General features: G+C 47.2%; 1 protein-coding gene across 8 annotated transcripts in view; it reads left to right on the top strand.

Annotated features, from left to right (window-relative positions):
• Positions 1–22,086, top strand: part of SH3KBP1 (SH3 domain containing kinase binding protein 1) — a 336,529-nt gene that overhangs the window by 284,649 nt on the left and 29,794 nt on the right. For all 8 annotated transcript variants that reach the window (XM_055337567.1, XM_055337566.1, XM_055337564.1 and 5 more), the window contains 3 exons: positions 712–792; positions 3,888–4,047; positions 19,844–19,929. In XM_055337567.1, coding sequence (XP_055193542.1) covers positions 712–792; positions 3,888–4,047; positions 19,844–19,929 — 327 coding nt within the window. The remainder of the gene's footprint in view (positions 1–711; positions 793–3,887; positions 4,048–19,843; positions 19,930–22,086) is intronic.

The following is a 22,086-nucleotide window of genomic DNA, read 5'->3' as shown; positions in this document are numbered from 1 at the left end:
CCCTTGGTAGGAGTGGCTGGAGGGCTGGGCTCAGTGGGGGCTATAGACCAAACTGTCTACACATGGCCTCTTAATTAGGCCTCAGGGCTAGGGACTTCTCACATGGAAGCTCAGTATTCCAGCCAATAAAGCAAACACTATACCGTCTTTTGTGACACAGCCTTGGAAATTATATGCTATCATATTGGCCACTGCTTGAAGCAGTCACAAACCTACCCACATCCCAAACAGGGGACATAGACTTCATCTCTTGATGGGAGGGGTAGCAAACAATTTGAGGCCATATTTTAAAACTGCTACAACATAGAATCCAGGTCCCTGTGAAATTTCTTTTTATTTGTAGAGCAATAGCCAGTGACCCACTATTTGCATATTTTGATGATTGACTTGTTTATACATATTTTCCACCCACACCCAGTGGTTTCCTGTGACTGTTTTGATGCCTAAGGAAGTCAGATTTAAATATCAGAAAATATTAGTGGCGTTCTTATAAATTAAGGATGTATATAGGCAGGCAAACTAAACAGCATAGGCCAGAAGTGGCTTCTGCTATTTCTAAGTGGCTTTTATTTGCCAGGTAATACCAGTGCTCAGCTTAGGGGGGAAAAGTCTATTGACTTTGCTGCATTTGATAAATATTTAAAATGCTGGTGTGTCTAATAAATGGTTAGAGAAAACATGTTCTGATCACTGTTATCCTTTCCCCCATAGGTACCACTGAGAGAAAACATGAAATTAAAAAGATACCTCCTGAAAGACCGGAAACACTTCCAAATAGAACAGAAGAAAAAGGTATGAAATCATGTCTTCACTGGCACTGATAGGAAAGCCATCCCTCATAGGGCTAGTCCACATTACCCACAGTTTGTTTTGGGGTGGGGTTAAGGGTGGGATATGGTGATTATGTTTTTATTTTGGCTGCTTTTAAATATTCCATTTCTGAGGAAATAGGAGAAAGGGTTATGTGGTGCTTCTTTGGGCCAGAATTCAAATGAAAAACAACCAGCCCAGTCACTTAACACATTGGGTTTCTTCCATCCTGGTCTTCCTGCCATTGCTGTCCTCCCTTCACCAGTGACATCTGGAAGTCCAGGTGCAAACTGGAAGTTTTCTAAGGGCCTGGATGGATCCACCTCTCCCATGCCCAGTGCTCCAGGGTGCTTATTCACTGTTGACAGGTGGATGGGACTGAGAGAAATTCCCATCCAGACAAGTGAAAAACTGTCATCCTTGGTCACTGCTGGACTTTCGACTCTGGCTACTATGTCACAGACACATGTCCTTTGTAAAGAATCCTGGGGGGCAGAGGGCATAGCAAAACTGGGAGAAGCAGCTCAGGGCCCTAATGTCATCTGAGGGGAATGATTTCACCGGTCTCACACAGTCAGCTTTACAGATGTGTTCGACTCCTACTGTTCTGAGTGTGTCTCCCAAAGAAATCTGCATGCTGTGGAAGGGCTCATTTTGTTAGGTGTCTAAGATTTGATTGATCACACATTTTATGGGAAAAGTGCTATGTTATTATTATGAACAGGAGGCAGAGCAAATCCCATTTTAAATAGCAGTTATTTGGAAGTCACAAGAGAAATGCTGAATTAATGAATGTAATTATTTGGAGGTGCTCCTGGGTGGCCTCATGAAATTTTATTGTGAAATTTAATATTTTCTATCAGCCTGCCAAAAGTTCTACCAATGTTGCCAGCTCTTAAGAAGTTACATCTCTTTCTTTCTCAGTGAACACTTAAAATTTGAGTTGTGGAACCTCATTGAGAAGGCCAGTTCTGTGTCCCAGATCAGTGAAAAAACAGCTGTGTGTGTATCACACAAACAGCCCTTTGAGGAGAGCGTGTGCTGTGACGTAGCCAAACCCTGCCCCCCGTCCACATGGAGGACACATGCCTAGTTTCTGGCTAACAGCCAGGCTCCATGATAAGGACACTTCCTGCTCTGTTCCACGCTGACTAACATAAGGACCCAGCTTACATGTGAACAACTGCCCTAGTTGGCTGGCCAAGTGGCCACACACTTCTGGTTCCTTCCACTCCTATGGTTCCTTGCTCAGTGCCGCAGTGGGTCTGGAAGGCAGAAACCCTGTCAGAAGCAACAGGGAAGCCGGACAGCCAGACAGCCAGCCCTACCCTGAGACTTGGCCTCCCTGTGAGGTGGCCACAAATCCCCCTCCCATTTGTTCTGCAGGCTGGCAGAAGGGGGGGGTCCCCAGTCCCTCCCAGCAGAAGGAATCTCCCCTCCTTTGCATTTCAGCCAAGCCCTTCCTCCTCTGGTCCCCATGGACAGTAAATGAGTTCCCAGCATTCCTGGATGGAGGATATTCCCCTACTAAAACGTGGGAATAAGCACAGTGATATCTGTATAGTAACTGGTGGGCCTTTTAACACTTTTGCCGATCAGCCTGGGCCCCTGAACAATATGAGTTTATGTTTACAAGCAAAACATGTTCAGAGTTCCAGCTTACAAGTGAACACAGGAAACCTGCCTGTCCTCCAGTGGGCAACTCTCTGAAGTTCCATCTTTATAAGGAAGAATGTGGGTACATGCTTTAAAAAGAGATTTTATTTATTTATTCATGGGAGACACAGAGAGAGAAGCAGGCTCCTCCCAGGGAGACTGATGGTGGGACTCGATCCCCGGACCAGGATCAAACTCTGAGCCAAAGGCAGACACTCAACCGCTGAGCCACCCGGGCATCCCCTGGATACATGCTTTTTATACCACACCCAGGGCAAGGCTAATTGAGGATAGAAAACACAAAGCTGTCCATCACGCTGCTGCTCAGGTGGCCCCCAGATCTGACTTTATTATTTTTTTTATTTGTCCTTTCTTTATTGAGCTATGGTCATGGAGACCATCCCAATTTTCCATAAAATCTTCTCAATACTGCTGCAACATCATGGCATAAAAGATTCAAAGTGCCACCAGACATAAGGACCAGAGTTTTTTTTTTATCGTAAACTATGAGGCTAGGTAATGTTTAAATGGGAATATTTGATATGGATGGTCAGATGAAAGATACCAAAATGTCACCAGATCTGACTTTAACCTCATTCTAATAGCTGTCTCCAAGAATCCTTGGGAACCAAATACCTGTGACACCCCAGTTTGTCTTCCAAGTTCAAACTGTGCACAAAAAGAATCCAGAATTAGCTCTTTGTTCCCAGAAATGCACCCCCCCCTTTTTACTGGCTCATGGCCCTTTACACAGGCTGACCTGAGAGGCATCAGGCCCGTTTCCTCCCCATACCCAGCAGGTCCTGTGGGTCCTTCGCCAAACTCATCACCATTTGCTGAACACCTGCTCTGTGCCAGGCACCAGGTAGGATCTAGAGAGAGGACCAGACGCGGGCCCCAGCCTTGAAGGCTGACATCCTACAGGTGCTGGCAGGCATGCACACACCCAGCAAGTAGCCAAGTGGAGCCCATTTATAAAGGGCTGCCTTTCTGGCCTCAGGTGAGGAAGTAAGAAAGTCTACCTCTGAGGGTGAGTTCGGTGGTTGAGAAGGGAATGTGACAGGGTCACGGTTCAGCCAGGCTGATGAGCAGGCCTGAAAAGGATGAGCAGGAGTTCACCGAGGGTAGGCAGTGGCCAGAGGGCCCTGCAGGGGCAGAGTCTGGCACAGGCAAAGGCCAACAGCGGGCTGCAGCTGCTGAGGGGTTTTTCCTGACTTGATAAAAAATAAACAATGCTCTAAAAATGCATAGATAAATAAAAGTTAAAAAAAAATAAACGATGCTCTTCACCTTCCAACTTCACCTTTGCAGACAGTATCAGTGACTTTTTTAAAGCAGGAAACCAGTAATCTGCCCCTAAGTACTGTCACTTACACTAGGTCTCTCTGTCTTCTTTATGCTTTTTAAACGATGACTTAAAGAAAGACCAGAGAGAGAGCCAAAACTGGACTTACAGAAGCCTTCCGTTCCTGCCATACCGCCAAAAAAGCCTCGGCCACCCAAGACCAATTCTCTCAGCCGACCGGGTGCACTGCCTCCCAGGAGGCCTGAACGACCAGTGGGTCCCCTGACCCACACCAGGTACTGCTCTGCTCTTGCCACTGGGGACGGGTGAGGGTGGGCCACACGTCACAGGAGAGGGACCTCAAGTGCAGCAGAGCTAAGGGAATGGGGGACAAAGCTGCCCTTCCACCTTCTAGCAAAGCTGTCTGAAGATTCCGGCTACTTCTGTCTTGCTCCTGTGCTTGGGCAGAAGTTGGTTTGAGGCTGGGAGGCACAGTGCAGATTTTAAAATTAGCAGCCAGAGAACAGAGGTCCCGCATGTAGGCTCTGCTCACACACAGGGATTTTCCCTGTGCTTCCTTAGGGCAGCCAGCTGCCCTTCAGACTGGAAATGTGGGTATCACACCCACCTTCATCCCCTAGATGTCCCCCTGGCCTCAGGTGTGCACGTCTCACTGGGAGCTCCATCCCCTGACCCCTGACCCTGCTCTGTGGTGCTTCTTTCCCCATCCCCAGGCTCCCTCTTCCCTAGACTGCACAGCCCTATTTGTGGAACCAAGGACCTGGCATGGCAAATGGTGTCTTATTGTACATGTCTCCCAACTATGAGACCCTCAGAGGAAAGGGCCATGCTTTGTTTAGGCAGGAATTCTAAGATAGGCCTGGCACAACTCAAATTTGTTCACTGGCTGGCTGGACACACGTGTCACTAGTGGGAAATCAAAGTTGGACATTGTGCTTCCAGACCTGAGATGCCCACCATGGAGCAAAGGAGTGTTGTGTTCTCTCTACAAGTTAATTGCCAGAACTTTCTACCCTTATGTGTGTATCATGTGTTGGTGTCATATACCCAGAGCAAGCTGGTGACCTGGAGGTCTTTACATGTGCCTGTTGACAATACTCACTCACCAAATTTTTGTTCTTTTGGGCCAAGTTTGCATGGTGAGAGCCTCATGGGGCTTCAGCACCCTGGTGGTGGAGTCAGGCAGGCTTCCAGGTTTGCGTCTCACCTTACCTCAAAACCCATGAGCCTCAGTATGTCAATGCCCCTTTGTACCTCACTTTGTCCATCTGTACATTGAGGATGAGAATGGAATGCACCCGAAAGGATAGGACAGGATAATTCCCAAGTATGCAGCCCCATGCTTGTAAATCAATGTTAGTTTCATTGTCATTCTTATTTTTTTAAGGTCTTACTTTTGAGTAATCTCTACTCCCAATGTGGGGCTTGAACCCACAACTCCCAGATCAAGAGTTGCACACTCCACTGACTGAACCAGCCAGGCACCCCTCATTATCATTCTTATTATTGCATGTCACACTGGGTCTACTTCAGTGAAACAACAATAGCTCATTTACTTCTTAGGAAACAATGTTTAAATCGTGGTAAGTACACATAACATAAAATTTACCATCATAACCATTGGTAAGTGTACAGTTTAGTGGCATCATTGTTGTGCAACTGCTACCGTCCATCTGTAGACCTCTTTTCATCTTACAAAACTAAAACTATGTACCCATTAAACGCTGACTTCCCTTCCCCAGGCCCTGCCAACCCCAAGTGTATAGTTGGCCTTTGAACATGCAGGGTTAGGGGCACTGACTCCCGTGCAGTTGGAAATCCATGTATAACTTTGACTCCCCAGAGACGTCACTACTAATAGCCTACTGTTGACCAGAAGCTTTACCAATAATGTAAAGAGTCGATTAACACATAGTTTATATGTTCTGTGTATTATAGGCTATATTCTTACAATAAAGGAAGCTAGAGAAAAGAAAACATTATTAAGAAAATCATAAGGAAGAGAAAACACATTTATAGTACTGGCTGTATTGAAAAAAATCATGTCTAAGTGGACATACACAATTCAAACCAGTGTTGTTCAAGGGTCAACTCTACTTTCTATGTCTGTGAATGTGACTATTCTAGATGCCTCATGTAAGTGGAATTATACAACATTTGTCTTTTTATGACTGGCTTATTTCACTTAGCCTGATCGCCTCAACGTTCATCCACATGATAGTGTGACTCACTTACTCTTAAAAACAACACAGTTGCCCACATATAGAGGCAGGTAGCCATGTGAGTGGTTGAGAAATGTCAGAATCTCAGCCGACTGTGGTGGACGCACATAAGCCCACATGTGGGAGGCCGGCTGCCCAGCTGAACACGCAGCTAGTTACCTCAGGGTGAGCCCATTGGAGTGGCAGCTCGTTCACCTGTGTTGTTCTACGGGCATCTCCCAAGGTCAAGACAGCTGCCTGCTATCATGGCCCATGGGGCGACTAATGGGACCAGGGCCATTGTTGAGTTTGTCAGGCTCTACACGTCATGCCCTCTTCTACCGACAGATAGAAGGCTTTGTGCACATGTGCACAACAGGCCACTTGGCAGCCTCAGTGGCCTCAGCTCAGGCCTCTTCAGCAGCTTGGTTGACCCAGAAGCTAGCAATCCAGGAGAAAAAGTTTACATAAACCTAAGTGCTTCTGAAGAGAATATGAGCTACACAGAGAGACTGGAGAGCAAAGGTTGCACATCACCTTGTGGTGGGTGAAAGGGGAACAGAAGGCCCTCTCTGCCAAGTTCTGTTAGTCTTCCAGGGTCTACAGACATTTCCCTTAAGTCAGTAACAATTTCCAGAATATTCCCACTGTTTTAATCTGATCTGAAGAGAAGTGCAACTCCAGTGGCTTCTTTGCCTTCGAAGGTTGTTCTCAACCCTCTCATCGTGGGATAGGTACAGGCTTTGTGAGCCATCAGTTAGACCTGAATGCAAGGGGGAAGTAAATTATAACAGGTGACCTTCTGGGCTCACAGAAGCCCCCTTCCTGCCTCTGCCTAGCTCTTTTCTGCCTCCAGCTCTCCCATCATCTGCTTGGCAGTTAGAAGTATGGATCTCTGGGGAAGATACTTGAGCAGGGCTGTGTATAGAAGCCAGTGGGAAAGCTAACTGTTCTTGATGTGTGCGGCTTCCCACTCGCCTTGCGGTGGCTCAGTCCCCAGGGCACTGGGTTTGCACAAAGGGAACAAGGGAAGAGAGCCCCTGGCTTCTTTCCTGAAAATCCTAGGAAGTGGCAGACCAGGCAAGGCTGGGGGTTACTTGGGAAGCCAGTACCTGCTTTGGCTGCTTGGTCAGCCAGTTGAAGGGAGGACAGTACCTTTTCCAACTGGATGGATCTCAAATTTGAGCGTGGTCAGAATCACCTGGAGACCTTGTTCAAACAGATGGCTGGGTCCACCCCCCCCCCACCTTTGCTGACTTGGTAGGTCTGGGCTGGGCCTGGGAACTTACATTTCCATCAGGCGCCTAGGTTGTAATCTCCATGCTGCTGGCTCACATCCACACTATGAGAACTCCTGGTCTAGATCCTCCCAAGTTTTTGATGGTGCCCTCCCCTTCCCTCGCTACCTCTAATGCACCTGTTAATGCTCCCCGAATTCAAAGCCCACTTAGCACACCCAGCTTCTGGAAGCCTTCCCTTATTTCTCATGATTGCTCTCTCTTCCAAATGCCTGACACCCCATGTTTAGCCTAGTGTGGGGCCCCATGCTGTGCCACTTGGGATGCTCACACCCCCGGACTCCTTTACCAGATTTAAAGCAGATCAAGAGTGTGTTTTGTCATCTCCACATGCTTTACAAGGTTGAGCATATGGTAGTGGCTCATTTAACACACTTGTTGAATGCCATGGTTCCTACAAAGGGAGGGAGGTGCCAGTGCTTACATTTTGTTCACTTTTGCCTCTCCTGTCATCCTTCCCAGGCCCTGTACAAGCTCTGTAGCACATGTGTGTCATGTTCTAAGTTACCTAATGTGCCATGGATTTCAACATTAAAAACTTTAAGAAGATCAAGGAAAGGCTTATCATTTATCAATATCTCATGCACTTCATATTTTTTGCTAAGCAGTTACGTTGGACAACCAACCCATATATTGGTTTATGAACTTGTCTTGTTCTGCCCAATTAGTTGAGGTAGGAATGTTAACATCAAACAGTTTTGTGTAAGTGGTCCTCCAGAGAAAAGGTACTGTCTGCTGTGTGAAGCCAAATCATCTCTATAATTTACTTGACCAGATGGATGGATAGACAGTTGAATACATGGACACACAGTCATTATTTTCCATTCTTATGGGGAACGAGGCATTGCCACTCTAGCTGGAGTGTCTGGGCTTTCACTTGCTCTCACCAGCCAGAAAGCTTGCTGCCAAATGTGGCTTCCAGAAGAGATTGGTTTCTTTCCATTTAGACAGGAAGTAGTATCTTTTAGAATAAAGAAATACATAAGTTTAGGAAGAAGGGAATCCTTTTTAGATACATTTGCTTAACAGAAATGTATTGAGGGGCCACTGTGTGCAAGGCACTGTCCTAGATCTCACTAATGTTGGGGCTCAGTTGCAGATCAGTTTCCAGGAATCACATCTGGGAGAAGTAGAATGACACCCAAGCACAGTTTTGTGTCCAGTCTGAGCAAATGGAAGCATGCCATTAACATATTTACCCATTGGTAAGAATATTCTTCCAATTTCCAGAAAGTAAGTTAAGATGGAATTTTAACAGGAAAAAAACTGTTTTAAAGAAAAATTTAATACCAGAGTTGATTTAAAAATTGAATGATGGGGGTTCCCTGGGTGGCTTAGCGGTTTGGCCCCTGCCTTCAGCCCAGGGTGTGATCCTGGAGTCCCAGGATCGAGTCCCACATCAGGCTCCCTGCATGGAGCCTGTTTCTCCCTCTGCCTATGTCTCTACCTCTCTCTCTCTCTCTCTCTCTCTCTCTCTCTCTCTCGCATGAATAAATAAATAAAATCTTTTTTAAAAAATTGAATGATGGGGCACCTGGATGGTTCAGTCGGTTAAGTGTCTGACTCTTGATTATGACCTTAGGGTCATAGGATTGAGCCCCCACATTGAGATCGAGCCCCACTTCAAGCTCTGCACCAGGTGTGGAGCCTGCTTAAGATCCTCTTTCTCTCTCTCCCTCTGCCCCCTTCCTGCCTTGTTCTCTTAAAAAAAAAAATTGAATGATGATAGGAGATTCCACTAGGCTCTAAGTACCTCCTTTGAAAGTATGCACCTTGGGGATGTTGTCATTATTATTTCCCAGTGTGCGAAGACAGGCTACACATCTCAGGCGTTAGTGGTGCAACAAGCATTCTGTCTATCCACATTTTCACACTTGAGAAAATGGAGGCTCAAAAGTATAGAGCCTATTCATTTGTCTGAATATTTGATCATAAAAATATTTCAATCAACAGAACATACCTAAACCTTTTTGTACGTGTGTGTACACACACACATGGAACATGTGATGTTATATGTCTAATAATGTAATAAATATGGGTTCAGAACCTCTGTGAAAGGAGGACCTGAAACTTGGGAGAGGGTCCAAAAGGAAAAGGAAAAAGAAAAATCCAAGGAAATGCTAGAGAGAAGCAGGTAGCTCTAAGCTTTAGTAATTACATGTGGTGGGAGGCAGCGAGCCAGGAACCTGAGGGGCAGGGCAGGTGTGTGCCTTCAAAAGAAAATAATCCTAATAGGGAAAGAGGTTGAAGTGGGTTAGAACAGGTTTGTTAATCCTCCCAAACACAGATACCTCAATTTGTACTATTTTTTCACTTTCTTCCCAAGGAGCAGGGAGGCTGGAGCAGAACCTTTGTTCTGAGTTGCAAGGGAGTCTTGCGTGTTGTCTGCTATTGTGTGTCCAGCATGGAGCAGTGTGTGCTTTCCAAGTGGGGGGGGGGTGGCAGGTGACTGGCAGGGCGGGGGACGGCGAGGCTGGTGTTCTGGGGGCCTTGAGTGGTAGACAGGGGGTCTGGGATGGAGGTGTAGGAAGTAAAGCTGAAAGGCTTAAGGAGGAGGTGAGGTGAGCAAGCAGAGTGAGAAAAGCCGATGGCTGGAACAGGAGAGGCTAGTCAGAAAAGGGAGGTGTGTGCTCACAACTTCAGAGGTAGAGTAGGTCTGAAGAGGCCCTTATCCACAGAGAGAGGGGTTATAAATCTGGGTGCCTGAAGATGAATGAAGGTCATAAAGACTGAAGGGACCAGGGGGAGGCGGGGCTGGCATCGAGGATGGATTGCCCACATGGCTGTCATAGGCTTAGGAAGATGGCAAGAGCCAAAGTGAGGTGAGGCCGATGTTCCAGAAGCCAGTGCCCTCCCAGAGGGATGTTGGTGTGTTCTGGGAGTTGAAGACACGCAGTGATTAGAAAGATTCTACAGTCAGGGTGGCGGTGGGCCATTCAGAGAGGAGGTCATGGATATGGCAGGGGGATTGTTACGGTGGCTCAAGCATCCTGAGGGGCACCGTGCCTTGACCTCAGATGTGGAAGCATGTGTCAGAGGAGGGCTCTCAGTGAGAAAGTGGATATTTGGGTCTTGGACACCAGGCTGCGGGCCAGACCTGTGCCACTTGGAGATGGCTATTGCTTTAAACGTAAAACCCATGAGGTACTTTTCCCGTGATGGGCTGGAAGTTCCACCACAGAAACTAAAACACCAGATCCAGTGGGGAGGACAGTGGAATTGCAAGATTTTTACTTGTAATGAAGATGGAGCCTGGATTTCAGAGAAACACTGGGAGATAAGAGGCCGGGGCGCTCTGAGACATTTGAGCTTGAGGCAAAGATTAAGTAAACATTTATATGCCAAACATCAACTCCGTGCTTAGGGAAGGGCAGATATCTCTCTTGAGACCAATTTACCTACACGGAAGTTCATTTTTCTTTAGATTTACACAGGCAGCCCAGCTGCTCCAACCCCTGGGGCTCCAACTAAACAGGAAATAAGCTCACAGGTCCCTATCACTCTGGGGGGGGGTCTGGCCCCCATGCTTACCACAAGAAAGCATTTAAGAAGACTTCTTTGCTCTTACTAGGTATAAACCAATCAATCAATGAAAAAGGTAGGAGAGAAAGGTAGCTGGCTCATGCAAATGCTCCCTAAGCAGGCAGGTAAAATGTGCACTTGGGTGCTTCGGCCATCATTTTGAGTTTGGATTACTGAAGTATTCAAAGTGTCTTTTCAAAGAGTCCTAGTGGTGCATCACGTGGTGTTGGAGTGTTTCCTTTCTTTTCCACAAATCAGGTGCGAGACATGTCTTTAGAGAATTTAGGAGAGAGATCTTGGCTGGTAGTTACAGAGGTGAGTGTTGCTGGCTCATGGATGGTACTTCCAAGCATGGAATGATCCCTCCAGGAGATTATAGAGAAAGAAGAGGAGAGAGTGGAACCAACAGTGGGGAAAGTTATTTATAGGGTGAAGGAAGTATGAAGAGCCTTCAGAAAGGATAGATGGTGTATGATATCATGGAAGCCAGAAGAAAGGAATATGGAGCAACCACAGATCAGTGGGTCTCACACCTGAGTGTGCGCTGGAATCACCTGGAAGCTGGTTAAAACATAGATTGCTACTCCTCAAAGTGTCTAATTCACTAGACCTGGGTTAAGGCCTGGGAACCTGCATTTCTAGCAAGCTCTCAGTGCTGCTGCTGCTGGTGGTTAGCTGACCGTGCTGTGAGGACCCCCACCATAGTGTGCACCCAGGAAACTGAAGGGCATCCACAGGCTTTGGTCACTAGCGTTGGCCTGGGTGCTCCCAGTCCAGGAGTTTCTATACATGGTTGGTAGCAAGAGACAGAGTTGGCATGAATTGAAGAGAGAATGGGCAGGTGGCCAAACTTGTGTAGATTTGGCCTGAGAGAAACTTGGCTATGGAAAATGGTGGCTTACAGATGGATTCAGTGATGAGAGAGGAGTGTGTGTGTGTGTGTGTGTGCGTGTGCTATTATCCATTCATTACAGATATTTATCAAGTGCCTAAATTTGTGACCAGGCCTTCTTCTAGGTAGTAATTAACTGTGGTAACCGGGCTAGACTTGGCTCCTGCCCACCCATTGCTTTGGAGCCAGCACACCAGGGCCGATAACCCACACCTCTACTTTACCTGGTGACTTTGGAGGAGGTGTGCACCTCCCCCAGTCTCAGTTTCTGCCTCTGCAAAATGGTAGAGTGAGGCCTCCCTTGCCCAAGTGTGTAAGTTTGAACAAGCTGCAGCACTTCAGGCCCCTACCTCTTTGCCTGGCACTTGGGAGGCATTCACCTATGCATGCTTCCTTTCCTCCCCTGAGATGGCTCAGTGGGTGATCTTGGTGGGAAGGGGGTTTCCACAGGGTGACAAGTAGGTCATGCACCATAGCCTCAAGGGGGGGATGAAACATGGACACTCTCAGCACATCGGCAGGTCCCTAGGGGGTGGAAGCATGAACAGCCTCCCCCAGAAGCACCTAGAGATTCAGAGGAAGCCAGGACTCAGGGAAGGCCATGACTGAAGGATGGAAGTTAATTTATGGAGCAGAGGAATCCCATAGGACACGAGAAAAGACCTGGTCACATTGTAGGGACGTCCGCTTTCTTTGCTGACCTCATTTCATGTGGTCTTTTCCTTCCACTCAGCCCAAAAATGAATGCTATTTCCTGCAGCAAGAACCAACAGTAGTGATGGGGTTTGGCCCCAGCCCAGAGGCACCAGGCACAGAGGCACACTGATTGTCCTCCCAGTGATGGTCCAAATCAGGCAAGGGACCAATGGGGGATCAAGTCTCACACGTGCACGGTACCAGTTGAGTCATACCATGCTTTTTTCCATGGGCTATTTCTTTGAACACTCTTTGCTGAAGTGGCCCCTCACGAACTCTTCTAAGTCACATGATGATGAGTTCCCCCTCTTCCCGGCATCTTTAAAGTCCCTTGCCCCTCTGAGATGCCCAACTGTGGGTTTGCAGATGTGGGCTGCAAGGTCATCCTCCTTTTGCCTTTGGAGGGGTAGTGGGTTTGTGCCCTGGATGGCCTCTGGAGAGAGCCCTGTTCCCACACACACTTGCAGAGTCTGCACAAAGAACAGAGATTTGGAGGGGAATTGAGTGGGCAGTGTCCCATCACCTTCCACTGTGTCTTCACCAACTATAAATAGCCAAGCTTGTTTGTGCTCATCCAAACAAGGACGCAATACAAAGGGAAAGCTGCCAGGAAAACCACTCTGGTTCCAGCCCCTTGCTCCCCTGGCCTTGCTTGGGCTGTCCCATATTTACATAGGAGGTTCTCTGTCAAAAGTGCCTGTGTTTCCTGGGACATTTTTGGCTACCAGGTAGGTATATAAGGACTTTGCAGATATCAGCAGTGCCTTGGCTCCTTAGTTCTCAGAAAGGGAGGGGGGAGGGAGCCTCCTCCTGCCCTCCCGCTGATGAGCAAAGGAAACTGGGCTTACCGCTATTATAATTTTTCCTTTCCTGATGGAAATATCCTACCTTTCTGGGCCATGACATCCCAGGGCAGAGCTCTTCTAAAGAGTTGGCTTCACATCTTCTACCTTCACAGATGGGTGGAGTCCTCTTACAGTTGTTCATTTGAGAGAGAAGAAATCTCTAGAAGCATAAAGCATGTGCCTATGGATACTCATTTTGATTATTGCCGTCCCAAGTGTGTGGGGCAAAGACGGGACTGGACGCCCGGAAGCTTCCACCTGGTTTCAGCTCTGCCAGTAATTAGCTGCATGGCCTTAGGCACGTCACTCCTGTCCTTGGAGCAAAGACCCTTGTCTGTAATAAGATAGGGGCTTGAGCTGGGGTAATGTGTGCCCAGTTCTAGTGGTCAGCCAGAGTGTGCAGTGTTACGGACAGTCAGGTGGGAAGTGGTCACTTCCTTTGGCCTCGTTTCCTTGGTACACAGTTGGACCAGCATGCGGCAAGTGCACAATGAGATGGGGGTAGTTTCACATTAGAAGGGCCAATGAAACAAGGCTGTGGAGTTGGAGCAAGAAAGAAGACAGGGTAACTCACGTCATTTCTCTAGGATCTTCACATTGACATCTGCCATCGTCCATATGTGTTGACACCTGAGTGGGATGAAAGCTGGAAACAAAACAGAGGATTTGCAGGGTATGCCTTGGTCTCCTGAGCATGAGGACAGGCCATTTCTACTTCCTCTCCTCCCCTCCCCTCCCCTCCCCTCCCCTCCTCTCCTCTCCTCTCCTCTCAGCTTATTTTCTTCCCCCTGTAACAGTTTTTAGGCAATTAAAGCCCAAACATTTATTTACATTAAGGTAATAGATCCTTCAGAGAGTGGGCAGGAGGTCTGCCAGAAAGACCTGGACTCGGGATCTTCTGTTCAGTAAGCGTCAATGGATTCCCTCTTTTCCCCGTCAGCCCCACTCACCTCTAAAAGGGCCATGGGTCTCTTGGGTGGCATTCGGTTGCTGCTGCTAGTGCTGTTGTTCGTTTATTTATTTGTTTGCCTCAGCTTCCTGCGCACTTCAACACCTTTTCCAGGCCACATGTCTTGGCTTAACTGTCCCAACTTGGGCTAAATTGGGCCATGCCACTGGCTGAGCTCATGTTCTCAAGGGATGCACATGGCGCATCTTCCACATTTCCGACTGTACACGCCCCATCTCATGTCTTGGTTCTGAGCGGCAAGAGCAGGCACCTCTGGGCCAGTTGAGTGTGCAGTTTTCATCTATTAGGAGTACTTTTTAACCTGGGGAGCAAAGGTGATTTCCTCAGCTGGCGTGAGCTGCCGGGACACCAGCTGCCTGGCATCCTCAGTGACTCACCATTTTCATGACCGGGTGACTTAGTGAAGCAGCTTTGAGAAGTGGGCAAAAGCTTGAGCTCTGGAGTCAAAGGTAATAGGTTCAAATCCAGACCCTGCTGTCCCACTTTAATGACCTTTGGTTAGCAAGTAACTTCATGTTTCTGAGCCTCAGTTTCCTGACCTATATCATGAAAATAAAGGGCATCACAGGTGGTGGTGTCCAGGAAGCAGGCCATGAGGCAGTATTTAGTGGGCCAGCTGTTTCAGGGTTTAGTGCCCCTGAAAGGGAGAAGGGAGCAGTTCTGGGCAGAGAGAGAAGACAAGCTGCGATACTAGCTCACCAAAGCCTTGGCCAAGTCCACACAGGGGCTGAAACAGCTCCTCTGAGTTGTCCTGTGTTGGGTGGAACTGGCCAAGATTTTTATACTGTGGCAGGTGGGCCACCCTAGCAAGAATATGCCTTGGTGGAGGAGGCTCCCTGTAACCGAGGAAGTCCCTGGAGAGGCCAACAGCACTCCCAGCAGCAGGAGCATCCAGCCCTTTACCAGAGGGGACTCCGGGCAGTGTGGCTCTATGTCCACCATGCAGAGTAGATACTTAAGGAGATGGATGTGACCATCGAATAACAGACAATAGGAGGTTGTCCTGGTGCCTAGCTCATGATTGGCAGTCAGTAGTCAGTAGCTGCTGCTCTTATTTCTATGCCATGGTAGTTTCCACTTATTCCTACTGGTGTCCTTGAGCTAGTCAACCCATTATCTGCAATTTAGGCTCCCTGTCCAGTAGGGCAAGGAGACTTCCCTGCCAGTCGCCTGTCCAAGTCACATGTTTCGAGGGTCCATAACCAAAACTGCTGAGAAAAATACGAGACAACAGCACCATTTGGATTTAAAAATCAGAAAGGAGTAAGGGCAACCTTGTTCTGGTATCTTTGACTATATGGTAATATGCCTGCTTTCTTTTATTTCCCCCTTTTATCCGACAGCTGTGGGCATAGAAACTCAGCATACATAAACCCTCTTGGGGGCTAGAGGACTGGGTTTTTCTTTTCTCGTTGGATTTAGTAACATCCTTTTTACCAAAATGGTAGCCATGTGTCGGGAAGACTGGAGGAGAGCAGAGACCATCGAGGGCTGCAGCCTCATTGGGTGTCAGCCACTCCAAGCATGTGCTTTGGAGAATTTCAGAAATTCTGGTATTTTTCAGAACTGAAATTCATTAGCATTGTTGTAAGAGTCTATAAATACAGTGAAAAGCATTTACAAATAGACATTGTAAAACGCTTCCACACCCACAGTCTGAACACTGTCAAAACACCAGCTGCAGCTTCCTTACTTGGAAGGATCAGAACCTTTTTTAAACGACACCTACTGTGTTTTCAAAATAGGCTTGCTTCTGGCCCTGTATAGAAGATAATTTCAGCCGAAAGCCTGTGTCTGGCTCTTGGCATTCGGGATCAAGGCTCAGAGAGACGGGGGGATCCTAAGCTCCTTCCTATCAGTGCAGCTGGTGCTTTAGCATCTGGGGACAGGTTGCTCAGGGATGGTACTTCCTTTCTTCAGGTGTTCCCTCATGGCTTAGACCTCTTGGTCTAGGATTTATAACTCCACCCACCCCCACCTGGTTCCCAGGTGAGCTCCGGATGTGGTCACAGGTGATGACAGGGGCACCTGTGGTCAGGGAGGTTCTTAAAGGAATGTGTAGGCAAGGGCCAGATCATCTCACCTTTGACTTTGGCAATACTCCTGTGGAGAAAGGAGAGAGAACATAAGCTGCCTGAATTGTATGGGTCTCTGTTGTTAAAAGTGAATTTTAATGAAAGAAAAATTTTACTTACAGTCTTATCCCAGAGACAACTATTATTAACATTTTGGACAATTTATTTTCCATCTTTTCCCCTGTGTATGATTTGGTTTGTTTTTCATTGGTTTTATTTAGTTAGGATCATACTGAGTGTCCTACAGCTTTTGGGGAAAAAAAATGCATCTATTGTACAAAAATACATGATGCATTCCCATTTCAGAACAAAGGCAAATATTCATTGATTCCACAAGTGTTTTTGAGCCCCTGCCATGTACCAGGTGCTGAGCTGGGTGCTAAAAATCACCCATCACATTATCCAGGAATAGTCACTGTAAATATTTTTCCAGTCTTAAATAACAGTCCCCCTTCCTGATACCCAAGCAGGGCATGTGGGTATATGTGCATGGAAGAGTGGGTCATTTTAACTTGCTGCTGTCCTTTGCCACTGTAATATCAGCCTTTGTCCTTCTTGTCATAATGTGTTTCTAAATATCATTTTCATGACTATATAAAAGTCCACCAAATATAGGTTACTCGACTGTTCCCCTCTTCATGAAAGATTTCAGTGTTAATTTTTCTTTATTACAAATAAGACTGTGGTAAACATATTGATCTACAAAACCCACTTGGGCATTTCAGACTATTTCTTTAGCATAGCCTCCCAGAACTGGGCCAAAGCAGATGCCCATTTTAAATGCTATTGATATACACCCTATTCTTAGAAATTACTTCTTTTTACCCTGAACCATTCCCCAAAGGCTTTGTGGTAACTTTCCAAAATGCATCTACAAGAATAAAATAGTTGAGAGTGACAGTAAGGGAGAAAATAAAGGTAGAAAAGTAATATAGCTCAAGATAAGATGAGCACAGTAATGAGCAGTAGGGTTCTCTACAGTCCCTCAAGATAGGCTCACATTTGACTGGAAGCTTCTAGCTGTCAAATCAAAGAGGGAAGTGGCGGCTCCAAAGATTCATAGTTACCAAAATGCACGAATAAACCAAATGTTCAGAAGCAACCAAGCTGAGCTGTTCTGAGATACAGATCATTAGCTGCTACATAAAGCTCGTTCTCCCACCAGCACACCCTCGGATTCTCTGCCCAGCCATCCGCCATGGTGTCACCTCAAACCAGTTTTCCCCTTGGGGGAAAAAAAAAAAAAAAAGCCCAGTGGAATTATCTGGACTTTTTTTTTTATTATTATTAACTGGACTTTTGTTGCCTGAATGACCTTTCTCCCTGAACAGAACACATGTTCTCACAGGTTTTGGTCCTTGTGTTCCCAAAAGGACAGGACTGTCTGGCCCTGGGTATAATTTGAGTTGTGTTAGTTTGGAGAATGACAGCACCAAACCATTCCGACTCTATAGTTAGAAAATAATAAGATTGAGAGCCCTTGAGAACTTTTAAAAATAAAAATGCTTTTCCTACAAATAATGGTGCATTTACAAAACATTTCATCCAGAAGGTTACATTCAAACTGGTAGCCACTGGGGCCCTGCCAGCAGAATGTTTTGAAATGAATTTCCTCAGTCTCATCGTTGCTGTTGGCTTGGGGTCTGCTTGAGGGAGGGAGTCCTATGGGACCTGCCCTTTGGTGGCTGGGCATGGAGAGGGGCTCTGCTCCAGCAGCCTGGCCTGGGGGCCCCCAAGGCCCTAGGAGGCAGGGCTGAGGTGGGAAATAAAGGCTCTGCTCTGAAGCTCAAGCTGCTTCCCCCTTCCAAGCACAGTAGTCCACGCTCTTCTTGAACTTTTACTTCGGCTGAGCTCTGAAAAGCCCAGGAAGTCTCATAATACACACCCACAGCGTGAGAGCTGTGTTTTGTCTTGGTGGAAGTCAGGCCATTCGGCCCAGCCCTGTCACCCTGGAGTTCTTACCTCTGCTTGTCTTCGGTTGAGGGTACTTGACGTTACACTGGAGGTTACAGATCAGGCTTGTTTGCTTGAGAACTGACGGGGGCTTGCCTCCTTCCACTGGGCCTCCTCCACCATCACAAGGACATGCGAATCTCGCTGAATGCTACTACCACCGGCCCTTCTTGCGCAAAGACACCGGGTTCGGCCCTGTTGAGTCCCTCCCTTGTCCCCAGGTTTACAGGTCTCCTGCTCAGCTATCCTTCCATTCCCCATTACCCCCAGGACAAACAGAACCCTCTAGTATTCAGCCTGGCAGTCTGACTCTGCTGACCTTTCTGCTCTCACTACCCTCTGGGGACCTCAGGCTTTAGCCCCGGGACCCCTGGCCACACCAGGCACTCCCACCCACCTGGGGTCCTGGTTTTACCGCACCTCCTCCTGATATGCCCTCTCTCCCTTTTCTCCCATGGCCCGGCTGGAATGCCACCTCCCCTACGTGCCCCTTGCCACACCACACAGGTCCCTGCCCTGATCCAGTCCTTTCCAGACGACTTTGATATGCCTGTCTCTTGCATAGCCTGTGCCATGTGGGCCTGTGTCTGTCTGTCTTTCTCGCATTTAGACCGTGAGCCCCTCCAGAGTAGGAACTACCTGGCTTGGCCCTCTCAATACCCCCTGCATGCTAGGTATCAGACAGGCGCTCCTTTGAGTAACTCTGCTACTCATTGTGTGGTTTGGCTTCAGGCCATGATGACTGCCAAGAGCCATGAGGTGGATTATTTCTGTTGCTTTCCCAGAACGACTGCTTGGCTTCTCCCTCTCACTTTATGGGTGAGGATCTTTTCCGCTTTCACTACCATCATAAACCTCAGATAATCTCACTCGGGGCTCATCCCCCTGAAAGGGACTAGAGAACTGCCCTTTTGGGGGAATTTGGAGGAACCTTCTGTTCATGCACGAGTGAGCTACTTCTCTCATCATCTCAGAGGCCTGTTCCCATTCCTTGGGGCTGTTCCTAGCCCAGATACAGAGGGAAGTCACTCGTGTCCTGATGGGCATGGGGGCACCCACCCAAGAGCTGTCTAATTTTACAGGCTTGTGCCCCAGCGCCAGCCTTCAGGCTGCCAGATCTTAAACTCAACCCCCTGTGCCTGTCAACAGCCTGGCTGATTCCTCCGCCTCAGGCCAGAAAACCTTTTTCTCAAGGTTAAAAGTAGCCGACCTTTGACAAGCAGCATTGGCTAAATTCCTTGCTCCTTAAAAGGGAAGCTCCCAGTTATCATTTGCTGGTGCTTATTTGGCCATGGGGCGGGAGCAGGCCCTACGCTGTACCCTGTGTACCAGCAGGAGGGTTTGTGGCTAAAGGTGTATTGCTGAACAGTCATTATTAAAATAGCCATCTCTGAAAATGTGTGCTGGAGAGGTGGGCATCCAGTCTGTCAGCCAGTTTCACCAAGGCCCGTGTGGTTGGATAGGTCATTGGCTCCCACTGGCTCCCTCACAGGCACAGGCGACAGTGCCACCCGCCCCACGCACAGCATGCCCCTTAATGCGCGTGCAGCAAGAAAGCTGATAAAATGACAAGGGCACACACCAATTTTTAAATGCTTGGACTTGTGTTTTTAATGTAGGGGTGACGGTCCAAAGATTGACTTGGTGGGCAGTTCGATCTCTGGCATCCTGGACAAGGATCTCTCGGACCGCAGCAATGACATCGGTGAGTAAGGAGAGCTTTCTGGCTTCTCTTTGCAAAAATTTTAAGAGAACTTCAGAGTTTGACTTGCCTTCTTAAGCAGCCTGATGAGAACTAACACAGCCATTTCAGTGAAAGGCTAATAGCCCATGGTTGGTTTTAAATGTCACAGTTTTATAAAGAAGGGGAAGTGATGGTGGTTTCCACATTAAAACAGAGTGCCTGGGATTTCTAATCTCCCTGACCTCAGGAGAACAGTCTAATGAAAAGAAGTGATAAATAAACCTTTTGTAGAAGTGGACGTTAGCACTTACATTCATATTTTCTAGTGATATACCTATTTAGTGGAAAAAAAGGTGAATGGGTGAAAATGAAGAATGGCAGAGTTCATTGTAGTCACAGCACTCAGTGTTTTGAGTTTGAATTTAAAATGAGCTCTGGCATGAAAATTACCACTTAGTTAAGAATGTGGGTAAGTTTTTCAAAGGTTAAGGTAGCACTCTTTGATAAAGGGGAAGGTAGTTAAAGTCTCTGTGGGTACACAAGTTTTGTTGGAGGGTCTTTTGGGGATGTGCGCAGGTGGCATGAGGTTGCATGTGCTGGTTGATGCCACTGTTGGTCTGACTTGGATGACAGCCCTTTTAAGAAGTCTAGATTCAGGAACTAATTTTTTTTATTAGCTTTACATCTTTTATTTGTTCCTGTCATGGTCACAATATTCTACATTAATAGGGCTACATTTTGGAATTTGCCTTTTTAATTCAATGCTTTTCTTTTGAAATAATTAGAGATTGACATGCAGTTGTAAGAAGTAATAGAGAATTACATACCCGTTACCCTTTTTCTCTCAATGGTAACATCATAATGAACCTATAGCGTGAGATCCCAACCAGGATATTGACATGGACACGTCCACCAGGTTCCCCAGTTTTACTAGTACTTGTGCGTCTTTAGTTCTTTGCAGTTTTGTCACATGTGTAGGTTTGTGTATCTACCACCACGGCCAAGATACAGAACATTCCATAGCCATCAGGATCCCCCCCTGTTGCCTTTTTATAACTGTACCCACCTCCCTCCTCTTCCCCACCCCTTCCCTAACCTCTGGCAGCCGCTCTTAGGGACTGATTTGACACGGAAGATTTCTAGCATCTTTTGCATTGGCTGCTCAATTTAGAAACAAACATCTGACCACTGGCAGGCTCATAAGAGGCACCAGAGTGCCTAACGTGAGCCTTCTCATCACCTGGGATTACTCCTCTTTGGGGTGCTGTTTTTGTTTTTGTTTTTTCCTGAACCTGCTAATAGAGTTGCATCTTTGCAACTGCTGACTTGCAGTCTCTGGTCTGATCTTGAGAAGACTTGGTGGTAGGATGTGTCACTGTAACTCTAAAGACCAAAAATATTTGCTCTGTCTCCAGAGACTGTTGCACATCCTCAGCCTTTGAGAAGCTCAGTTAGGAAGCATGGCCAAGGGCTTCTGACAGCTTGGGCTGACGGAATAATAATAGAAATGCTGGCCTGCTGGACTTTTGACCTGGTTAAAGGGCAGAGCAGAGCAGTAATTGGCTATGAATGAGAAGGAATCATCAGAATGAGCCTGCTGAACTTTTGGTCTTGCTACTGTGGTTTAACATTTTAAGGGCCCACATTTTAAGGCACGATAGCCAGTGGCAGAGAAGGTAATGTGGGGCCTCCCACGGGAAGGGAGGTGTTCTCCCTCCCCCAGAATACACAGGGCTGTGCATTGCCTGTGAAAGCATTGGCCTTTGGCCCTTGTTTTCTTTGGGTCTGGAGATGACTCAGGTGGCTCTCACCAAAATAGGAATTTCATATTTCTCAGTCTGATGAGCTAGTTTGAAAATGGTGGGGGCCTTGATCAAAGTGGCTTTGTCTATGAAAGCTCTTCATTCGTGGAAACAGTACCAGTTGTGTCTATCTAGGAGCCCAGAAAGAGCTGCTGAGGCTTAGTTTGCTCTCACTTAGCAAGAAGACGTTAATCCCAGAAGGCTGTAATTCCTCAAGCTAATAATGTAACACATATTATTCGCGTTGCAAGAAACGATGATCAGCAGCCATGGAATCAGCCACTAAATACTTGAGTACCCACTCAAGGGCAAGGCCCTCATGCACAGGTCCTGCCTCCCAGTAGCTTCGGGTCTGTTTTGGCCGCTGGGATAGCAA

This window comes from Nyctereutes procyonoides, unplaced genomic scaffold (genome assembly GCF_905146905.1).
Source record: "Nyctereutes procyonoides isolate TBG_1078 unplaced genomic scaffold, NYPRO_anot_genome, whole genome shotgun sequence".
Taxonomy (NCBI): Eukaryota; Metazoa; Chordata; class Mammalia; order Carnivora; family Canidae; genus Nyctereutes; species Nyctereutes procyonoides.
The sequence above is the reverse complement of the archived record's forward strand: the minus strand, read 5'-3'. Positions and strand labels throughout refer to the sequence as shown.